At 37.3% G+C, this 19,127-nt stretch overlaps 4 protein-coding genes across 4 annotated transcripts; all 4 read right to left on the bottom strand.

Moving 5' to 3' along the window:
• Positions 1–485: 485 nt before the first annotated feature.
• Positions 486–4,984, bottom strand: LOC147537818 (beta-xylosidase/alpha-L-arabinofuranosidase 2-like). The gene is made up of 7 exons (XM_086640032.1): positions 3,907–4,984; positions 3,371–3,658; positions 3,111–3,280; positions 2,543–2,640; positions 2,077–2,427; positions 1,461–1,871; positions 486–1,212 (listed from the first exon to the last, which is right to left on the bottom strand). Exons 1-7 carry the CDS (start codon positions 4,336–4,338, stop codon positions 635–637), a joined length of 2,328 nt encoding a protein of 775 aa, XP_086496158.1. The 5' UTR covers positions 4,339–4,984; the 3' UTR covers positions 486–634.
• Positions 4,985–5,223: 239 nt separating this feature from the next.
• Positions 5,224–6,594, bottom strand: LOC147537817 (uncharacterized). Its single transcript, XM_086642853.1, has 2 exons — positions 6,219–6,594; positions 5,224–5,981 (listed from the first exon to the last, which is right to left on the bottom strand). The coding sequence occupies exons 1-2, from the start codon at positions 6,592–6,594 to the stop codon at positions 5,224–5,226; spliced, it is 1,134 nt and encodes a 377-aa protein (XP_086498979.1).
• Positions 6,595–7,565: 971 nt separating this feature from the next.
• On the bottom strand, positions 7,566–8,830 carry LOC147537816 (uncharacterized). The gene is made up of 2 exons (XM_086642852.1): positions 8,247–8,830; positions 7,566–8,136 (listed from the first exon to the last, which is right to left on the bottom strand). Exons 1-2 carry the CDS (start codon positions 8,828–8,830, stop codon positions 7,566–7,568), a joined length of 1,155 nt encoding a protein of 384 aa, XP_086498978.1.
• A 1,845-nt stretch (positions 8,831–10,675) lies between these two features.
• On the bottom strand, positions 10,676–11,410 carry LOC147537815 (uncharacterized). The gene has a single exon (XM_086642851.1). The coding sequence runs from the start codon at positions 11,408–11,410 to the stop codon at positions 10,676–10,678; it is 735 nt and encodes a 244-aa protein (XP_086498977.1).
• Positions 11,411–19,127: the final 7,717 nt, after the last annotated feature.

The following is a 19,127-nucleotide window of genomic DNA, read 5'->3' as shown; positions in this document are numbered from 1 at the left end:
GGTTCGGATTGAGATTTACAAAAACCGAACCCTTTGAATCGGACTACGGATAGGCTCAAAAAGTCCGTTATCCAACCGAAGTTCACCCCTAAAAAATACGAACAACAGATATTCTCACGAAAACAGTCTCCTCTTAATATTCTAATCCTTTATAGGCAAGTTGGGCGTGTGTGACATGGATGCACAAACAAGAGAGGGATGATTTAAGATTGTAAGGTCAATTTGTATATTCATTTCCTTGATCACTTTGAGTGGATTAGCTGTTAGTATAGCCTTGATTGTGGATATATTTGGATAGGATTTTGTTGAAATTGATATCATATTGTAATTGAGACTAATTTTAGGAAGTGTACTTCTATAAATTGAGTCAAGTGTGTCGAGAAAAACCATGAATAAGAAAGTCCCCAAATTTCAATTTTCAAGTGGAACCACTATGAAAAACCACAAGTAGACTCACCTTAAAGCAATCTAAAAGCATACAAGGATAAAAGCAAACATTTCAATTTCAATTAAAAACAATTGAGAACATTGTTAATAACTCTCTCAATTTACAATTACAAATTGGTTATTAACAATCTCCAAAAATGTATTTGGAGAACCAATTTTGTTTTCCTTTTTCTTCTACCCCAATTGATCAAATGGTCACTTTTAAAGTGTGTTTCAAATCTCCTACATGAAGAACATGTGATCCCAAAGCTACCTTTCTTCTACCAACTTCATCAACAACACTCAAATCCTTGCAGACATCCACTTTGAACTTCACTAGTTCTTCCATTTGACCTTTCAAGAATACCTTTTCAAACCCTAGCAACTGTTTCTTTGGAGAGTTGTGAAGTGCTGGGGGACTTGAAAACATGAAAACTGTATGGCTTCCACTCATTCTTCCATGGTTTTTAACTCTCAGATGAACATCAAAAACCAAATTTTGGCAATAATTAGTATCAGAAAGTATGTCAATTGACTTGCATTTTGAAGAGTAACAAGAATGACCTTCTTCTAAGGGAACTGATACCAACTTAGGTACTTTCACAAGTTGGTGGTTGAATTTCGAGTAGCTAAGACCGTCTCCGAATGCATAGACAGTCTCGCCTGTATAGAACCGATAGCTCCGCCCGGGGTAGCCGGTTGCCGGATCTGGTCTCATGTTCAGGTTTGTCATTGAAACTTTATCTGCAAATGCTTGTGGATACCATGTCATGGGTAGTCTTCCACCTGCTCAGGAGAAAGCAAAAGAACAATGAATTTTGATTGCAAGGGGACCGAGAATATCTCTAGTGTTTTCGTGAACTGAGGATAAAATGGTAATTTGAACCGATTTAGAAATATATATCTAAGACTTAGAATAAGTTTAATCTTCGCTGAGCGAGAATAGTTCCAAGTAATTAAAATGACTTCTTGAGCTAGATTTGGCGAGTCCAAACTAAAAGCAAAGCCTTGAAAAGAAGAGTTGAGTAACTTACTTGGATTGTAAAATCCGAATATTATATCAGCTATAGCAGCACCTCCAGCTTCACCCGGTAAACCAACCCATAAGATGCTAGTAATCTTATCGTCGTCTTTCGCAGAAGTAATGTCCATCGATCCTCCAGACATAATAACTAGAATTACAGGTCCTTTTGATGCCTTTGCAATCTCTGAAACTAGAAGTGGTTGTTGGCCTGGAAGGTAAAGGCTAACTCGATCCCGACTCTCCGTTTCAATTGACTGATCAGTGCCCATTATCAAAATCGTGGCATCCGCTTCAGCTGCCAATTTCTTTGCATCATCTAGTTGGGGAGTAGTACATGCTACATTTGAGCAACCAAGCGAATATTGTGTTGGAACAAGAGCTGTTAGTCCTTGCAAAGCTGTTGTATACTTGCACGGAGTTCCTGAAAACATTTGGAGATGTTAGGATTTGGCTAGAAATGCTCCACACTAACCGTAACTAGTTTCCTAGACGATTTAGTTTTTCTCGTGTAGTTTTAATCTACGTAAAAAGAAGGTAACGAGTTAGAGTCAACTAGAACTTCTTTACTAACAGATTTAGTGGTCAGCTCTAGGATAATTAATTGGAAGAATGCCTGTTCGGACTACCTTCATAGTTGCCTATCATTGTTTTGGTGACATTGGCGTTGGGCCCGATAACTGCTAAGGACTTAATAGAAGTTGCTGAAAACGGTAATGATCCTGGGCTATTCTTCAACAGGACAATTCCTTGTCTGGCAGCTTCACGGGCCAGCTCTTGGTTCTCTGGGGTACACACGTCTTTTGGGCCGAGTGTTCCATATGGTAGCTTACTCGGATCGCCATCAAAGAATCCAAGTCGAACAAGGGTTGCGAAATTGTTAGTGATCGCCCTATCAATTGCTGACTCATTTAAAAGTCCACCTTTCACAGCAGCTTCCGTATGTTGACCAAGGAAACCTCCACAGTCAAGATCTAACCCTGTTGTTGTAAAATCATCATCAAATATAGAAACCCACTGAAACAAATATTCGGACTAATGAAATTTTAGTGTTTAACAAAGATTTAGTGAAAAATATGAAATCAATCGAATAACCTGCTGATATAGACTTAGCTGCTGCCAGCTCGGGGGTTTTGGTGTAGTGTTGAGAGTTGTAGAGTACATCAACTGAATCACAATCAGACACAATGTAACTGCAGGCACATAATAACCAGAGTTGACATGAGCCAAATTCATAATAAAGTAGGTCACATTAAAGATAGGCCTATAACATGACACTGTCAAACTGAGTGCGGCAATTGACCGGGCTGTTATAAGCCTAGAAACTAAGCCATTAATGAGACGGACTATGCGGAGCCGGTTTTATTGCTCTAAACATGACAATCTTAGGGTTTGGGAGGACATCTAAGGATATTTCTCTGATCCAACAGACAAATTTGGTAAACGTTAAAACCAGGTTTGGCCTATTTGGATTCGGTGTATTTGGGCTTGGTGCTTTTTTATCACCAACTCAATGATACACTCATATGGTGGTTTTGGGCTTGGGCTTGAAAATGGGCTTAACTCCAGGATAATCCGAAGAAGTCGGCATGGAGTTACTGATCTAACTACAGAAAGGCTTAGTGCCTTGAAGAAAAATCACAGTGAGGAAGAGAGAAATTACCCATTTAACTTCCAGTCACCTCTAATAACACCAGCCAAGAGGTCAGGATCCGCACAGGTTGGCTTGCCGTTAACTTGGTTATACGAACACATAACACTAGCAACATTTCCATCTTCCACACAACTTTTAAATGGAGGTTGAAATGTATCATCCAAATCTTGTTGAGAAACCTATCATCATCAAAAATCTTAAAATTTCAGACCACCCACCAAACAAAACATCAATATCTCTAGTGTTTTTGCAAATGATTCTTTACTTACTTGAGCATTGAAATGGTAACGGTCAACGCCTTTCCAATCATCAACATCATAAGCCGTATAATGTTTACAACAAGCAGCAACCTTGAGCCGGTTAGGGTTACCATCATCAGTTTCTTGCAAACCTTTAACATAATTTGCTCCATATTTGCTAACTAACAACGGATCTTCGCCCGGAGTTTCTTCAGCTCTTCCCCATCTCGGGTCTCGATATATATTGATATTCGGACTCCAATAAGTTAGCCCTGCCAATCCCACATTGTACATTGCTCTAGCTTCTGTAGATACCACCTATATAGACCATGTTTCATAATATAAAGCATTCATTTACATGTAAATCAAACCCAAATCTAGCAAAATCAAGTATCAAATTTTCATTCATTATCTTAATCAAAACAAAACACCATTTCTCAAAATCAAAAACCCATGTAAAAAAAATTCAATTATAGGTAAAACCCATTAACCATTTCACTCAAAAACAATGACTAAAACAATAAAAATCTATTAGAAAAAGATTAAAAAAAAAAACAAATAAATACCTTGCCAATGGCTTTAAACAAAGATATATTGAAAGATGCAGCAGTGAGAATGACTTGAGGGAAACTAGTAGCACCAGGGACAAGATTAGAAAAATGAGTACCAGGACCAACATAAGAAACTCCATGTAAAGCTTCAGACCACCATTCATAACTTGGAATTCCAAGTCTACTAACTGCACCAGCTTTATTCCCTAAAAACCCTATTTTTTCTTGTAATGTTAATCTCATAACAAGATCTTCTACTCTTTCAGAAATCTCCATTGATGAATTACAAAAACCAAAGCTACCCAAGTTAGGATTTTTACTAATATCACAAGCAAAAACAGGAGATTGGCTAAAAACAATTTTCACATTGATTTGTATAATGAGTAGTTGAATAATGAATAACAAAACAGAGCAATTTTTTGCTCTGTTTTTGGTAAAAGAAGCCATGGTTTGTATTGGCTTCTTTAGAAAAAAAAATGCAGAAAGATTTTAATGGTGGATTTAGAAGAATACGGTTACTTTCTTTTAGTGTTTGTTTATTTATAGCTTTAACAAGTGGGTAAGTTTGTACACATGTTGTATTTCTTTCTACCCGTGAGCCGTGATGGAGTAATTGGAAAACAAACTCTGTAAATCAAGATCACTTGTCGTTCTTGATTAGAGAGAGAAAGTAATAAGATAAGAGTTAGAGAGAGAGAGAGAGATGAGGGAAAAGAGAATGAGATAAGAGTTAGTGAGAGAAAGATAAAGAAAGTGAGAATTATTAAAGATATCAAGGGAGAATTATTAAACATATCAAAGAAATTGTGGGGTTCACTTTACTCTGATAAGAAACTAAACAATTTGTGGGTTTTTACGACCTTTAAAATCCGTGAAGTTTCTTTTTTATCTGTATTGTGGGGTAGGCTCTAAAAGAGAGAAAGAGAAAGAAAGAGAGAGATAGAGAGAGAGAGAGAGAGAGAGAGAGAGAGAGAGAGAGAGAGAGAGAGAGAGAGGTGACAGCAAAGATGATTCAGTGAGCAGAGCACTGAGCATAGGATGTTGATCTTCGGAACTCATGATGTTTTTTTTTTTTGCTAAGGAAACTCAAGATGTTGGGAGTGCTCAATGGTTGGCACAGTAAACACTCCCGTGATTTGTCAAGTGGCTGATAATATTTGGCTCAAATCCAACCTATGAGCATCTTAATTGCAAAACTTAAAAAAAAAATTCATTAGTCTTATTTCTCAAATTTTAAATGATATTTTCATTTTGGGAAAGAGAGATTCTCTCATTTTTTATGTCTTTTTTTTGATAAAATTTGGCGTTGGCCTTATTTATTCATTCAAATATTCAGCTACGTGAGAGTAGCTCCAATTCTAACACTCTTACAATGCATTGTAGGGGATTGAATTCCTCACGCCGTTTACATAGTTTAAGCATGAAAGCCTCTTTTACTAGATAATGAGCAATCTCATTGTGTTCTCTAGGGATGGCATAAAATTTCACCTCATCAAACAGTTGTGCTTCATCATGTATATCATTGATTATATTTCGAATTTGCCAAGGAATACTAGTATTCTTCGATTCACAAGCTGTTATAATCGATTTCGAATCTCCTTCTATCACCACTCTTCTGTGTGAATGGTTCTTAGCTAACCTCAGTCCCATTAAAACCGCTTTTGCTTCCGCCTCAAGCGCACTTCCTGCAATATAGTACTCCGTTTCAGCAGCTATGAATGAATTGTTATAGCTTCTCATAACCACATCTGATGCCCCTTCTCCATTTTTGTATGATCCATCCACATTTAGTCTTACTTCATCTTCCATTAACACACCCCTTGTTGCTCTTTGTGAATTATTTTCCAAATTTGTATAGTTGCTGTCCCCATTTTCCTTTAAGTTCGTTTCATAGGCCATAAACAAATCAATTGCCTCTTTAATGGTTTTCAACACATCAGGAGTTTTACCATCAAATATCTTTCTGTTTCTTGCCTTCCTGATTATCCAAATTAAGTAAGCACTTATTCTCACACCTTCATCTTCTACTCTGATTTCAATCCATTCTTTAATTTTCTCTTGAATGGTGTTATTATCCTCAAATCGATAGCCTAAAGGAGATCGAAACCAGATTTCCTTTGCAAACTAACACTCTTTAAAGAGATGGTTAATGTCTTCTTCATATTCTTCACACATCGGACATAGTTTAGGTTCTATATTATTGAATCGAAGGACTTTGAGTTTGGTGGGTATTGCATCGTTCAACACTCGCCATATAAACATTTGTACTTGTGGAATGACCTCGAACTTCTTTCATAGTTTTTGCCATTTAAAATCTGATGTACTACCAGTAGTGTTATTCGAACATGACGGTTGATTTGACAAAATGGATTTATATAAGGATTTTGCAGTGAATTGTCCTTTTCCAGTGAATACCCATATAAGTTTGTCTTCACTTGCTGAATTTCCTAATTGAATCTTCATAATTTCCCGAGCCGAAACACTATCAAATACTTGATCAATTAGTGTTTGATTCCACCTCTTCGTGTGTTGGTCGATTAACTCGTTCACCATATATAAATTCGGAATTTCCTCATTCTCTTCATTTTTCCCTGCTCTAAACCCATTGAGCGAAGGAACCCAAGGGTCTTCCCATATTCGGGTGCTTGCTCCATTGCCTATACTCATGCACCTACCTGTTTCTAATTCCTCCCTCATGTCCATCATACTTTTCCAAGTATTGGTAACATTGGATTTACATGTATGAGACCAGAAATTTTCATGTTTGAGATATTTTGCTGGCAATAAACGAACCCATAAAGCCTCCTTTTCATTCTGAAACCTCCACACTAATTTGCCGACTAACGATTTGTTTACTATGCCGATGTTCCGAATACCAAGACCTCCCTTTTTTTTATCGGATTGTAATCTCTGCCAACTCATAAAATGCATTTTTTTTCCGTCCTACCTCATGTACCCACCAAAAATTTCTTTGATGTTTTTCAATTTCATCAAGTACCTTCTTTGGAACTAGATTTGTGGACAGAAAATATACTGGAATTGTTGCTAGTTCTTTAGCAAAACAATTCTACCTGCATAGGATAAAGAATTTCTTTTCCAACCAGATAATTTAGAGGACAATTTGTGTAAGATGAAATCATATGAAGTACTCTTATGTTTGGGTTTGAGTAAGAAATTACCCAGATACTTGTCGTTGTACTCCATTTCTTTCACTCCCAACAAATTCATCACCTCACTTCTCCTATGAGATGCACAATTTTACTGAAATGTATGGATGACTTATGATAATTTATTTGTTGACCCGATATTCTTGCATATTGGTTCAGAATTTCCTTTAGTTGATTGATATTGTTGTCTGAAGCTTGACCAAAAAATAGTAAGTCATCGGCAAACATAAGATGATTGACTAATGGTGCATATCTGTTTATCTACAATCCTTCATACAACCCTGTCGTTTCATAGTAAGTTACTAATTGGGTTAGTGTTTCTGAGCATAGGATGAATAGGTACGGACTTAACGGACAACCTTTTCTCAGTCCTCTTTCACTTCGAAAATTTCCTTTTGGTCTCCCGTTTATAAGTATTGAACACGAGGTGGAGCATACGCAATTCATAATCAATCTATGTATCTTACCGTTAATTCCGAATCTGATGAGAACCTCACCTAAGAAATTCTAGTTGACTCTATCATATGCATTCGCCATGTCTACTTTGAGTGCAAAAGCTCCACTTTTTGCTTTTGTATACTTCAAAGAGTGAATTATTTCTTGGGCAATAATCAGATTATCACAAATTTGACGGCCAGGAACAAATGCATTCTGTACTAATGACACCATTCTAGTCAATAATGGCCTAACCCGATTTGTTATGATCTTAGTAATTACTCTATATAATACATTACATAGAGCAATTGGTCTAAAATCAGTCGGATGTTCGGGAGCCTGAATTTTTGGTATTAAAACGATGTGTGTATGGTTCAAAGTACCTGGTATTTCTCCTGTTTCGAAAATGGTGTTTATCTGATTGCATATTTCATCCCCCACTATCTGCCAACACTTCTTATAGAATAAGCTTGGGAATCCATCAGGCCCTGGCGCCTTGTAAGATTTCATATTCTTGATAATTTTCCAAATTTCTTCTTTGCTCGGTGATTTGCTTAATAGAGTATTTTCATCATTCTGCACTGGATGTTCGGTCAATACTAATGAATTTGGTATGGGTATTACTGCTTCCTCCCTTGTAAACCTGAAAAAATGATCAACAAATATGTTAGCAATTTTCTCTGGATCAGCCGTCCAGTTTTGATCCTTCATTTTAATGGCATAAATGGTATTTTTCCTCCTTCGATTCAATACTGATAGGTGAAGAATTTTGTATTTTTGTCATTATCTTGAATCCATTGCTTTTTTGCTCTTTGGCTCCAGAATTTCTCTTCCATATGATATAACTCAGACAGTTTTATTTGCACTCTTTGCTCCCCTTCTATAGTTTGCATTGTTGGTGTTTTCGACTGTATCTCCAATAGTAGTCTCTTATGTTCTTCAATTTGATAAAAGATATTGCCCACATTCTTTTTACTCCACTTTTTCAGTCTTCCTGCAAGTGTGGCAAGTTTGTCAATAACCCTTCCATTTATTGTTGTCCATTCTTGTTTCATCATCCCCTCAAATTCTCTATGTTGTAGCCAATGTGATTCAAATCTAAATGGTGGCTTTCCTCTAGGTCGGCCTTTGCTTAACTTTAATATAATAGGTGCATGATCACTTTCAAACCTTGGCAAATGTTTCACATGAGCATCCGAAAATCTTACTCTCCACTCTGACGAAACTAAAGCTCTGTCTAGTCGTTCTCTAATATGTTCATTATCTTTCCTACCGTTCACCCATGTGTAAGCGGGGCCAGAATATCCTAAATCCATGAGATCACAATCCGATATCATGTCTCTGAATTGAGTAACTGCTCTTCTATTTAAGTCGTTACTTCCCCATTTTTCTTTGCTTGATTGAATTGCATTAAAGTCTCCGATGGCACACCATGGTTCAGATGGTTATGTACTAAACACTCTAAAAAAGTCCCAGAATTTCTCTCGTTCATGAGTAACCGGTGGTCCATACACCCCCAGCAAGCTCATAGCATATTACTCTAGATTGTATTGATTCTGCTGTGTATGTGGTTTGGAGATGAGCTAACCACGTTTACCTGGATATTATCTTCCCATAAGAGCCACAAACCTCCACTCAACCCAATTGCAGGTACAAAGTAATGGGTTTTGTATAATAACTTCTCAGCCCATTTCTTCGATGAATTTTGCGACAATTTTGTTTCGGACAAAAAAACAATGGACGGCTTAATTGCCTGGAGGAATGAATTCAATGTCTGAATAGTCGATGTATTCCCCAAACCTCGACTATTCCAACTTAGGACTATCATTGAGTTAGCGACCTTTCTAGGCTGGCCGCCATTGCCCTATTGTTGAGTTTCTTTGATAATTTCCTAGCTTTCTTGTTAATATTCAGTTCTTCCTCTTCTTCACTAAAAGAATTTCTGTCTCTTTTCCCATTTTCCTTCTTTTCCATTAGTGTCACATTTTTACTAGGAATTGCACTTCTTGCTAATCTTTTCAAGTTCTGAGTTCGTTCTAATTGTCAAATTCTTTCCTCTCATCCTGTTTTCTGGCTCTTTCCTGTTTGTTATTTCAGTGGTTTTTGTATTTTCTCCCAATGGTGCTTCAATAGTTGTTCCTGATGTTAGTTGGGCCTTTTGGCTTTCAAGCCCAACATAAGTTTCTTCTTCAACATAGGATAAGTTGACATGTTTCAATCCCTCTGAACCTTGATTATTTCTAACCAAATTGGTTCCCATTTCATAATCCATCGAATCTTCTTCTTCTGGAGTTTTATTAGGCGTATTGGTAAGTTGATTTTCACCAATTCCCTCCTCTGGTTTGTTTCCATCTTTAAGGCTATCTACATTCGATTTTTGGAAGTAAGATTCCTCCTCACTATTCTTTCCTGATTCGTTTTTATCAATTAGTAGTAGTTTGGAAACCTTCCTTAATCTATTAGATATTGCTTGATCTTCACCGGTCTCCTCCAGATCTGCCCGTATCTCCTCAAGATCTTCCCTCGTCGGTTCTTGGTTTCTCCGGTTCGAATTACCGCCGGTTGATGGTGGTTTTTTTCTTAAATTTGATTGTATTTCTGTACTTTGCCTTAATCGAATCATCTAGTCTGGGTAGTAATAATTCTTTGGGTTATTTTGCGAAAGGGTCGTACATAAGTACCAGGTTTTGTGAAAGGGGCATGACTGTTTATTATTTTGCGAAGGGGTCGTGGACTAGTATTGACCAGTTAAGTTTTTAACACCGTTTATTCTAGCTATATTGTTTAAAAGTTTTAACACCATTAATATAACTACACTAGATTCACAAAAGTGAAAAATTATAACATTCACCGTGAAAATATTAATTTTTCAAAATTTGCTAGCTGCTTCTATTAACGTAACTTTGAATTTCTTTTAAACTATTAGATCAAACAAAATGATCCGCCTAAAAATCTCTGATGAAAATCGAAGGTTGAAGAAAGAAAAAGGGAAGAAGATGAATTTAATATATTTTCTTCGTTCAAAAACTGAATAGGTACTTTCAGATTCACTTGGGTTAACGTCGTTACATCTACTTAATGAATTAACTGTTCATGCAATGCGAAAGTTAAATCTAACATTTATTTAACGGTCAATAATAGTCCACGACCCTTTCGCAAAATAATAAATGGTCATGCTCCTTTCACAAAACCTGGTACTTATGTACGACCCTTTCGCAAAATAACCCTAATTCTTTTGCTTTGTTTTGTACTTCTATGGACCAATCATCAGAGATAGCATCTCTAATTTCTGACCTAGTTTTGCAGTTCTTCAGTTGATGCCCTAGCTTCCCACAATAATGGCAGAATTTATTCAATTTCTCGTTTTTGAATTCGATTTCGCATTTCTTTTCCTCTGTTAATGTAGCTGTGAGGTTTGTTAACAAGGCTTCATTGATGTTTACAATAATTTTAACCCTGGCATATTTCCCCCACCGCACTATATCTTCATCCTTGACTAATTTGACAATTCCTAGTTTATTCCTAATTTTTTCAACTGCCTCTTTAGTCAAGTATTCAATAGGTAATCCGTGGATTTGCACATTAAACTCCGCTTTATCAAATTTGTAGTCTCTTGGTATTTTGTTTTTGTCGCAGTTCTCCATCAAAATGAGGTCATCATTTATGTACCAAGGGGATCTTCTTGCCATGTCTTCTTGATCTGTTTTCTTGTCGAATTGTATCAGATATGAGTTTCTATAAAACTCTTTAATGATTATGTCTCCTATTGGTTTCCATAGTTTCTTCATGATCTCCTTCAAAGTTATCAAACTATATGTTCTTCCCGGCATCAGTTTTATTGCCATGCTTTTCCTCCAACCGTCTTTAGGTTTTGTATCAGAGTCTGTAAGAGTGACTTCTTCACTTTTTTTCCCCATTAATGCTCACATTAGTTCCACAATTGAGTCATATTCTTTTCCTTTCATCGAATCTTTACGTAAGTTGTTTTCTTCTCGAGTTTCTTGATCATAGTAATGGGATTCAGATTGTTGTTGTTGGTGGGAACCTTTCGTTCCAGAGAGGGACGCCTTCATAGGCGCAGAGAGGATTAGCCTAGTCTTCCTATTTTTTTTATATCTGTATAATGAATATAAATTGTTATTTTGAAGAGATAAGAAATTTCAGTTTCTATTGGTCTAAATATTAAAAATGATGAGTTTAACAATACGACAATGCTATTTGCATAGAAAATTTTGACTTAATTTATGACGTGTTGACATACTTTTACTGAAAGACGGAGTTTTTCAAAGTTTACTAAGATCTAGATTTTTTTTTTTTTTTTTACTTTGAGTGAGTTAACAAGTCACAAATTAATTCAATATCTTATGTACAATTATCATTTCCATATTTATCAAGAGGACAATTTGGAAATATAGTGTCTTCTTAAAATGCAATTTAACTACTAATGCATCATCTTAGATATCAAAATTGAATTTGTAATTGGAGAAAGTTTTTCAAGTTAGACTCTATGGCACTCACAGAATCTAAGATAGATTGTTGCATTGGAGATGCTCTAAGTTATCGGTGTTAATTATTCAAGATCGAATAAGTCGCTAAAAGTTGTAAAGTACACTCTACAATATACTGTTTTCTCTTATAGTAATACGAACGTTGCTAGTCAATCTCGGTTGTAAATTGTATATGGACTTTAAAGTTACAAGCATTACTATTTAAAGGTTATTGGTTAGGGTAGATCAGATAGATAGAATACGAGGTTATAGGAGAATTGATCAGACTCTCTGACTCTTAGAGAGAGAAATTAGGTCTAGTTTATCTACCAAGATCAGAGATTAAAGAAAAAGAGAGGAAGATGGTTAGGGGAACATGTAGATCAAAAAGACCTTACAAGATCAACAATTTCGTATTCTCAGAAGGAGAGATGGTCGATCCCAGCCTTAAAACAGGGGTTTATGATCACTTAACCCTTGGAAGTCTTTGATCTGTTTTCTAAAGTTTCATCTTACCCTAATTTCAATTTCTTGTTCTCAAATCAGATCCCTAAATTTATTCCTAGTAACTTTATCAGATTTCAGTAGCTTTGCTTTTAGTCTCCTTTGGTTTGTGCTTTCTAGTTCTTCTTAGAACTTCCTTATCGTGGATAAGCTGCACACTGTTTCTTTCCTATTCACTTTTAGCCTTTAAGCTAAATCTTCCACTAGTTTGGCCTTTTGATCCGGAAGGATGTTCTAAATACTTTATGCGGCTGGGCCCAGTTGTCTTACCTTATAAGCAGTCCTTTTGATCTAAAACAGTATAGTGGGACCCACCCTTATTCTACTGGGTAGGTCTTTTGACCCTGACAAATCTGTATCAACTATCTTGGAAACGTTATGGGCTTCAATTCTGGTTAGCATTTCTATTTCGCCCTTAACCTTGCTCATACTTTTAATAGACATTGGTTCCCTACCTCACCTTTCGTCTATCGCATTTTATTTCCATTATCTTTCTGGCTTTTTCGAGCTTTTAGGCTTGACCTTCGTCAGTATCCCATGTGTTTCAGGTGTCTGAGCACGGCCTCTTTCGATTGTGGTGGGACATAATTTCTCTTTCGGGAGAATTTATGTTTGAATTATTTTAAGTTTTCAAGTGGTGGATTTGGTTAGCGTTGTGCTTTGGCGGCTGCTCAACTATATACTGGTCCTTTGTTTTTTGAGTGATCGTGGGTATGGTCTCAAGTTGACTAGAAGACCGCTAGCTTTGAGAAGGTCTTCGTGGAGGCTTTCGTCGTAGCAGTGAAAATTACAAGTTGGAGGATGTGCTTAAAGCTTTATTTATTTTTAAGTTATTTATATGTTGTAACTTTACTTCTCATTTTGAAACTTTGTTCTATAAATAATACGATGTTTACAGTTTAAAAGAAAAGTCTATTGGTTGATTTTAAATTTGTACAAGTTACATGGAGGTAGGTGGTATTCTTGGTAGAAAAAGTAACTTGGTGATGTATCGTGGAGGCTTTTGCTGATCCAATAATTGGTTAGTTGTGACCAAGTCAAGATGTCAACAACTTGACTTGAGCAACATGTGGCAGATTCAACCGCATCGTATGTAGAGTGAGACTTTGCTAGAGCTAACATGGAGGTCGACTGAAACGAGCTTTGCCACCTAAGTTTTACTCTAACAAGACAGCTTGTAGGGTTGTCGATAAGAGTCTCCAAGTTACCTTAAACTCTATCTTAGAATAAAGAAAAACAGTTGAGTGGATCCGAGTAAGCTCTGCTCCTGACTCTGACTCTGACTAGAGAGACAAAGCAGAGAGGTTTGTAAAAGTAAGTTCAACACCTTAAATTCTATTATGCCCGAGAAAATGATGATTACACGGAAGGAAACATAACGCCGAAGATCCACTTTCAGTTAAATCACACGAATCATACAACATCTTCAATATGTTTGGAAATGATGATTTAGCGGAGGAGGTTACTCATTTGAAAGATGAGATTAAAGAGATGCAAACGCCTTGTCCAAGATGAAATGCAAAATAAGCTAGAGAAGCTTAAGAAAGAGCACAAAGAAGTTGCGTCTGCCGCAGAGAGGGATAAAAGGTACGTGTTAAGTTTGTGGTCATCCAACTCAAAACCAATTGGCAATGAGCGAAGAGGACCTATACATTATATTCTTGGTTGCTAGTTACCCTTTCTTCCGTGTGAGACTATTCTCACACGCCCCCTCACGTGTGGTTAGCCTAACACGTTTTTTTTTTCGGGTAACGTGGAGCACGTGTGACTTTTAAGCCTATCACGTGTGGGCCTAGCTCTGATACCATGTTAAGTTTGTGGTCATCCAACTCAAAACCAATTGGCAATGAGCGAAGAGGACCTATACATTATATTTTTGGTTGCTAGTTACCTCTTCTTCCTTGTGGGACTATTCGCACAGTACGATCCTTACATTTTAACAGTATTTTGGTTTTTCCAGACTCTAGTCTGCTTACTTGCACGATTTCTAAACTTCAGGTGATCAGCTTTTATAGGACCCGAAGCTCTTGGTACATTTTTTTTGTTGGTTTAATTAAACCGTTCGAACAAAAATTATATTTTACGTAAGGGGAATGTTAAGTTTACAAAACATTCTTCACTTGATGAGTCACTCTAGATCATAGTCAAACTTTGAAAATTTTTGTCTTCTTCTAGTGAATTAGCAAGCAGACTAAAATAGGATACCACCAAAATGATAGAAATGATGTTGCACCAATCATACTCTAAGAGAAGAGAAAGGGGTTTCCTTTCACTTAATTAGTTGATTGAAAGAATTGAGAATAAAATAGAACACCACCAAAATGATAGTTTTTTTTTTCTCTGAGTAGTTTTCCTTCTTTCTTTATTACCAACATTTTGAAGTGTTGATTTGGAAATTTCAATACCCAAGAAAATTTGGGCATTTCACCTCTCTTCATTCTCATCTAGATCCAACCATCATCTTCAACAATCACCACTTTGAATCGACTTTGGAGGAAGGATGCTTTGTTGCTTGTTGCGGCAGGACCAAGTTTCCTTTGTCTCTCTCTCCACTTCTCTGTATTTTCAACTCTTTCTCATCCCAATCTTTTAAACATCAGGATCGGATCTTGGCTGGAAACAGTCGGAGATAAGGGTATCCTTGTACCCAACATACAGGGAGTAGTTTCCTACCTTATGTATTAGCATATTCTTTAGATTTAGCTTTAATTTCATGTATTAGGGTTTTGTTTGTTTTGTTTGTTTGTTTTAGCACCTTAGTTGGAGATCTGGTTACTTTTTTATTTGAATTAGGTTGGTTACTTGTTTCCATCAGATTTCTTTGTTCAACTAGTGTTTTTGGGTAGTTTTGGCTTGATCTTGTGCTGGCTTGGGGGTTAGAGACAAAGATATGCATATCTCTGTGTTCATTCCCTCCCCTCTTCCGGTTGGTTTTGGGTTATCGGAAAACTACCAGTGGTTGGGCTTGTTTGTTGAGACACGTGTTCCTTCTGTAGCCCTCCATGAAACTTTTGGCTAACACGTGTTTGTTCGGGAAAATCTCTCATTCCAAGACTACTTTTACTGAACCCAATAATCTCCTGTTTGTGGGCTCTCCTTTCCAACAACTACTATTTCGAACTGAAGCCCACGTGTCCAAATCTTTCTTCTGTTTTACTGTGCCTTTTGATCTAAGTGGTTTAACCGGGTTACTTCAAGATCTGGATTCTAAGCTGTTCAATATTGGTACACTCCCCAATACACCACAGTCGACCAAGAATACAAAATTGGGTTTATTCTCACTGCTTTAAGTTGGATTATTTCAAGATTACTTGGTGTGGTGGTTTAGATTCTTATCTCGACTCTGACTCACTTTCACTTTCCCATTATTACGCAATTCTTTTGCGTTCTTATGCTAGCTTCAATCCGTACTTGTACGCAGTTGTAGTTAGCGGCCTAAATATCCAGGTGTGTCGTCATGGTCTTATTTATAAGCCTTCAGGACACATGGTTTCTCTTTTCAGAGGAGATTTCTGGTGGGCAACCTTGAACCTTTCTGGTTCTTCTTCACAGACGTTCTTGATCTCAACCGCAGATTTGGGTTTCTATTTCCATCAGTGTAGTAAAGAGTTGGGTAACAAGTTTTCTTTGGTCTTCTTTGGTTGGATGTGTCTTTCGCTTGCAAGCTTCGTATGCTTAGTTGTTTTGTTCAAGGAAGTTTCAATTTGGCTTTGTTGTTGGGAGATGGATCAATATTGGCTTTTGTGGTCCTTTGAATTAGTCTTCGGAGTATCTCTTTTCCTATTACTACTATGGAAAAGGATATCACCTTTCGAAGACACGGAATGAAGAAAACCGTTTAAGTTTGAATATTATGTCTTTTTCTTCATGTCTGTATTTTTACTTCAAGTGATGTAACCGTTCTTATTTTATAAATAATACTAGGATTACCACTCTAAAAAAAAAATTTAGCAAGCCAATTTTTTTCTAAAATCCTTATTGAAGATAACCCTCTGGCTTACAAAATAATAGGATAAAGATGAAGTTGTGGATTATGAGATTCTCTCAACTTTAGAGATCGTAATCTCCTAATAATTCGTGACTTAAAATAGGAAAATAAAAAACAAGAAAGTTTGATCATAAAGATTCGTCGGTTAAGCTGCGTGTTGGTTATTGGGTACAGCTTATAATAGGACAGAAGTGACTTTGGCATTTATGAGGAGCTTTAAGGGTTGAATTAGATGTACTAGTAGGTAGAGCATGGGCCAGCAAGTGATTTTTTAACACTAGAAATACTCTTTTAGTTGAACTTTTTTCTTTGTTGTCGAATAGTCAAGCAGAGCAACTGTGATCATCTCTTAATTCTTTTCAACTTTAAACTAAAGAAGTAGTTCTCATAAAAAAAAAAAAAACTAAAGAAGTAGCCTAAAAAAAATATGCTTTGTCCCATCAGTTTCGTTCTAAAGAAAAAAATATATTTTGTCCACCATCGTTTGGTGTAGTGGTAGGACATCCCTCTTAAATTCATAAAATCTTGGGAGAACTTCGGTGGAAATAATTCATCACCAAGATTTATCCCATATAATTTAGACACTAAATAAAATAGATATTGTCGTGCGTTAGACTCTTTTTCGTCGGATTTTAGGCTTCTTTAATTATAGGTTTAAATATGACAGTTGAAACAATGTTACTATAAAATCATTTTATTTGTTACTAGTGGTAAAATTGTTTCAACCACCGTATTAGTATGGAAATGGTTTCAAAATAAATAGTTAGCAATTTACAAGATATATAACACTCGCACCAATAACATAATTTCAACCCATTACTAGAAAAAATCACTTGGCCCTTTTTCCAATGTTGAATCGATGACCAATGTCCAATGAAAATAACATTTTCTGTTAGGCTCCTTGATCCATAAGATTTAGAGCCCAGACATAAGACACTAGCCTAAAAAAAAATGTAGTTTCTTGTTTTTCAAACCTTGGGTGTATTTTATTTTTAAAAGGTCAATCATGCGAAAAACTTCCAAATTTGGTTTGGTTTTTAATTTATTTAACGGTAAGGGTAGCACTGGCCATGCCTTACCTGAGACTGAACTGAAACCGGAGTTACTTATGTTAGCTGAGGGTGTCACCGTGTTGTATCGTCAGAGGGCGGCTCGACTCGTAGAGTGGCCGGAGCTTCGACTCTACGGGAAAGTTGGTCGGGTTGGTGTCCTGGAGCAGGTCGAGAGGTCGTCTCGATCGGAGATTCAGGGTAATGGAGAAGTGTGATGTAACAGAGACTCTAGAAGAACTTCCAGAGTGATGGAGCTTGAAGATAGAATATCGTCGTCTGGAGTGATCCACTAGAAGATAATGCTTCAAGTCTACTGGGATTCGAAGGTAGGTTATCATCGTCTAGAGTACTGATTAGAAGATAACAAGTGGGACAGAAGATTAATATTCAGTAGGTTTCTAGCTGATATTCGATACCCTTCGGAGTCTGAGTCTCCTTCCATTTATAGGCGAATGACAGACTCGTGGAGTTTATCAGATCCGAAATGCTCGATATCGAGAGTGACCCCGAACCCTAAGGGAGACTCGTTCTTGGCTGTCGATCTGTCGCCTAGAGTAACTCGATCGTACGATTACGCTGCCTCGACTGTAGACCTTTCATAGTCAGAGATGACTTCGAGATATTCGAGGTGATGTGGGGCCTTTGAATGACCTAGTCAAGTGACACGTGGAGAGAGCTTCTGAGTAGAGGTTGAATCGACTACCGGCAGGCTCGGTTGAGGGCGACCAAGGGGTGCTTGGAGTATTATTACTTTTAATGGGTTATTGTTCCTCTAGAACGTTCACAAGGGCTTAAAGCCGTTTAGACTTCTAATGGATCAAATTCCACGTTGGAGAGTGTCCAACCAGAAGACAAGTGGGTTGGACCCAAATGATGTTAATGGAAATTAGGTTGGGCCTAAGCGGCATTTAGGCGAACTGGGCCTAATACGATTTTTGGCCATTACAATTTGTCCCCCACTCTCTAAGTTAGTGAGTTGCTCACTTAGAGAGTAGGTTTTGTTGCGTCGGTGTTTAGTGTCGTACTGGTGACGCAAATTTGTCAAAACCCGACCTTTATTAGGTCGACCAAGAAATCTTGATAATTCACTAAGAAATTCGAAACCGTCGTTTGAATGTCTAAAATAACAGATCTCACATGCCATGTGTTTAAGGGTGGGAAAACGGTCCGGGAACCCGGGATCCGGCCCGATCCGCCCGGACCGTTTAGACCCGCTGACCCGTGCTACCTCAGTCGGGCTTACCCGGCCCGATGGCTCGGGCTTATAGGGCCGGGACTCGGACAGGGGTTCAAATCCGAGTCCTGGCCCAATAAGCCCGTCCGATACCCGAGCCCGAAGCCTGCCCGATTCAAAACCCGTGAGAAACCCTAAGCTCCCATTGAACCCTATAAAAGGGGGCTTTTCCCACTCCCATTACAACTTACCTTGCCACCTCCTCTGTCTAGTTTCTCTCCCATTCTCATCAAAACTCTATTAAACCCTAAAAAGTTAAAACCATTACACCTTTTCATCTATTCAACCAATACTAACGAGAAACCAAAACCATAAAATCTCAGAGAACCCAAAACCATCTATTCAACTAATAGTAGGAAGTTGTAAACT

This window comes from Eschscholzia californica, unplaced genomic scaffold, assembly GCF_041429995.1.
Source record: "Eschscholzia californica isolate CP2 unplaced genomic scaffold, dmEscCali1.0.p SCAF_5, whole genome shotgun sequence".
Classification (NCBI taxonomy): Eukaryota; Viridiplantae; Streptophyta; class Magnoliopsida; order Ranunculales; family Papaveraceae; genus Eschscholzia; species Eschscholzia californica.
Note: the sequence above shows the minus strand (reverse complement) of the source record. Positions and strands in the feature narration are given on the sequence as shown.

Bases quoted from the DNA above. Each gene is read 5' to 3' on its own strand.
- LOC147537818 (XM_086640032.1), bottom strand. From the start codon at position 4,338: ATGGCTTCTTTTACCAAAAACAGAGCAAAAAATTGCTCTGTTTTGTTA. The intron at 3,659-3,906 runs GTATTTATTTGT...TGGTCTATATAG, and splicing joins TGTTTAAAGCCATTGGCAAG to GTGGTATCTACAGAAGCTAG. The intron at 1,213-1,460 runs GTAAGTTACTCA...TCTCCTGAGCAG, and splicing joins ATTCGGATTTTACAATCCAA to GTGGAAGACTACCCATGACA.
- LOC147537817 (XM_086642853.1), bottom strand. From the start codon at position 6,594: ATGGACATGAGGGAGGAATTAGAAACAGGTAGGTGCATGAGTATAGGC. The intron at 5,982-6,218 runs GTAGTACATCAG...GATCTCCTTTAG, and splicing joins ATGTTCGAATAACACTACTG to GCTATCGATTTGAGGATAAT.
- LOC147537816 (XM_086642852.1), bottom strand. From the start codon at position 8,830: ATGATATCGGATTGTGATCTCATGGATTTAGGATATTCTGGCCCCGCT. The intron at 8,137-8,246 runs GTATTGAATCGA...TCATTTTTTCAG, and splicing joins ACAAAATTCTTCACCTATCA to GTTTACAAGGGAGGAAGCAG.
- LOC147537815 (XM_086642851.1), bottom strand. From the start codon at position 11,410: ATGGGGAAAAAAAGTGAAGAAGTCACTCTTACAGACTCTGATACAAAA.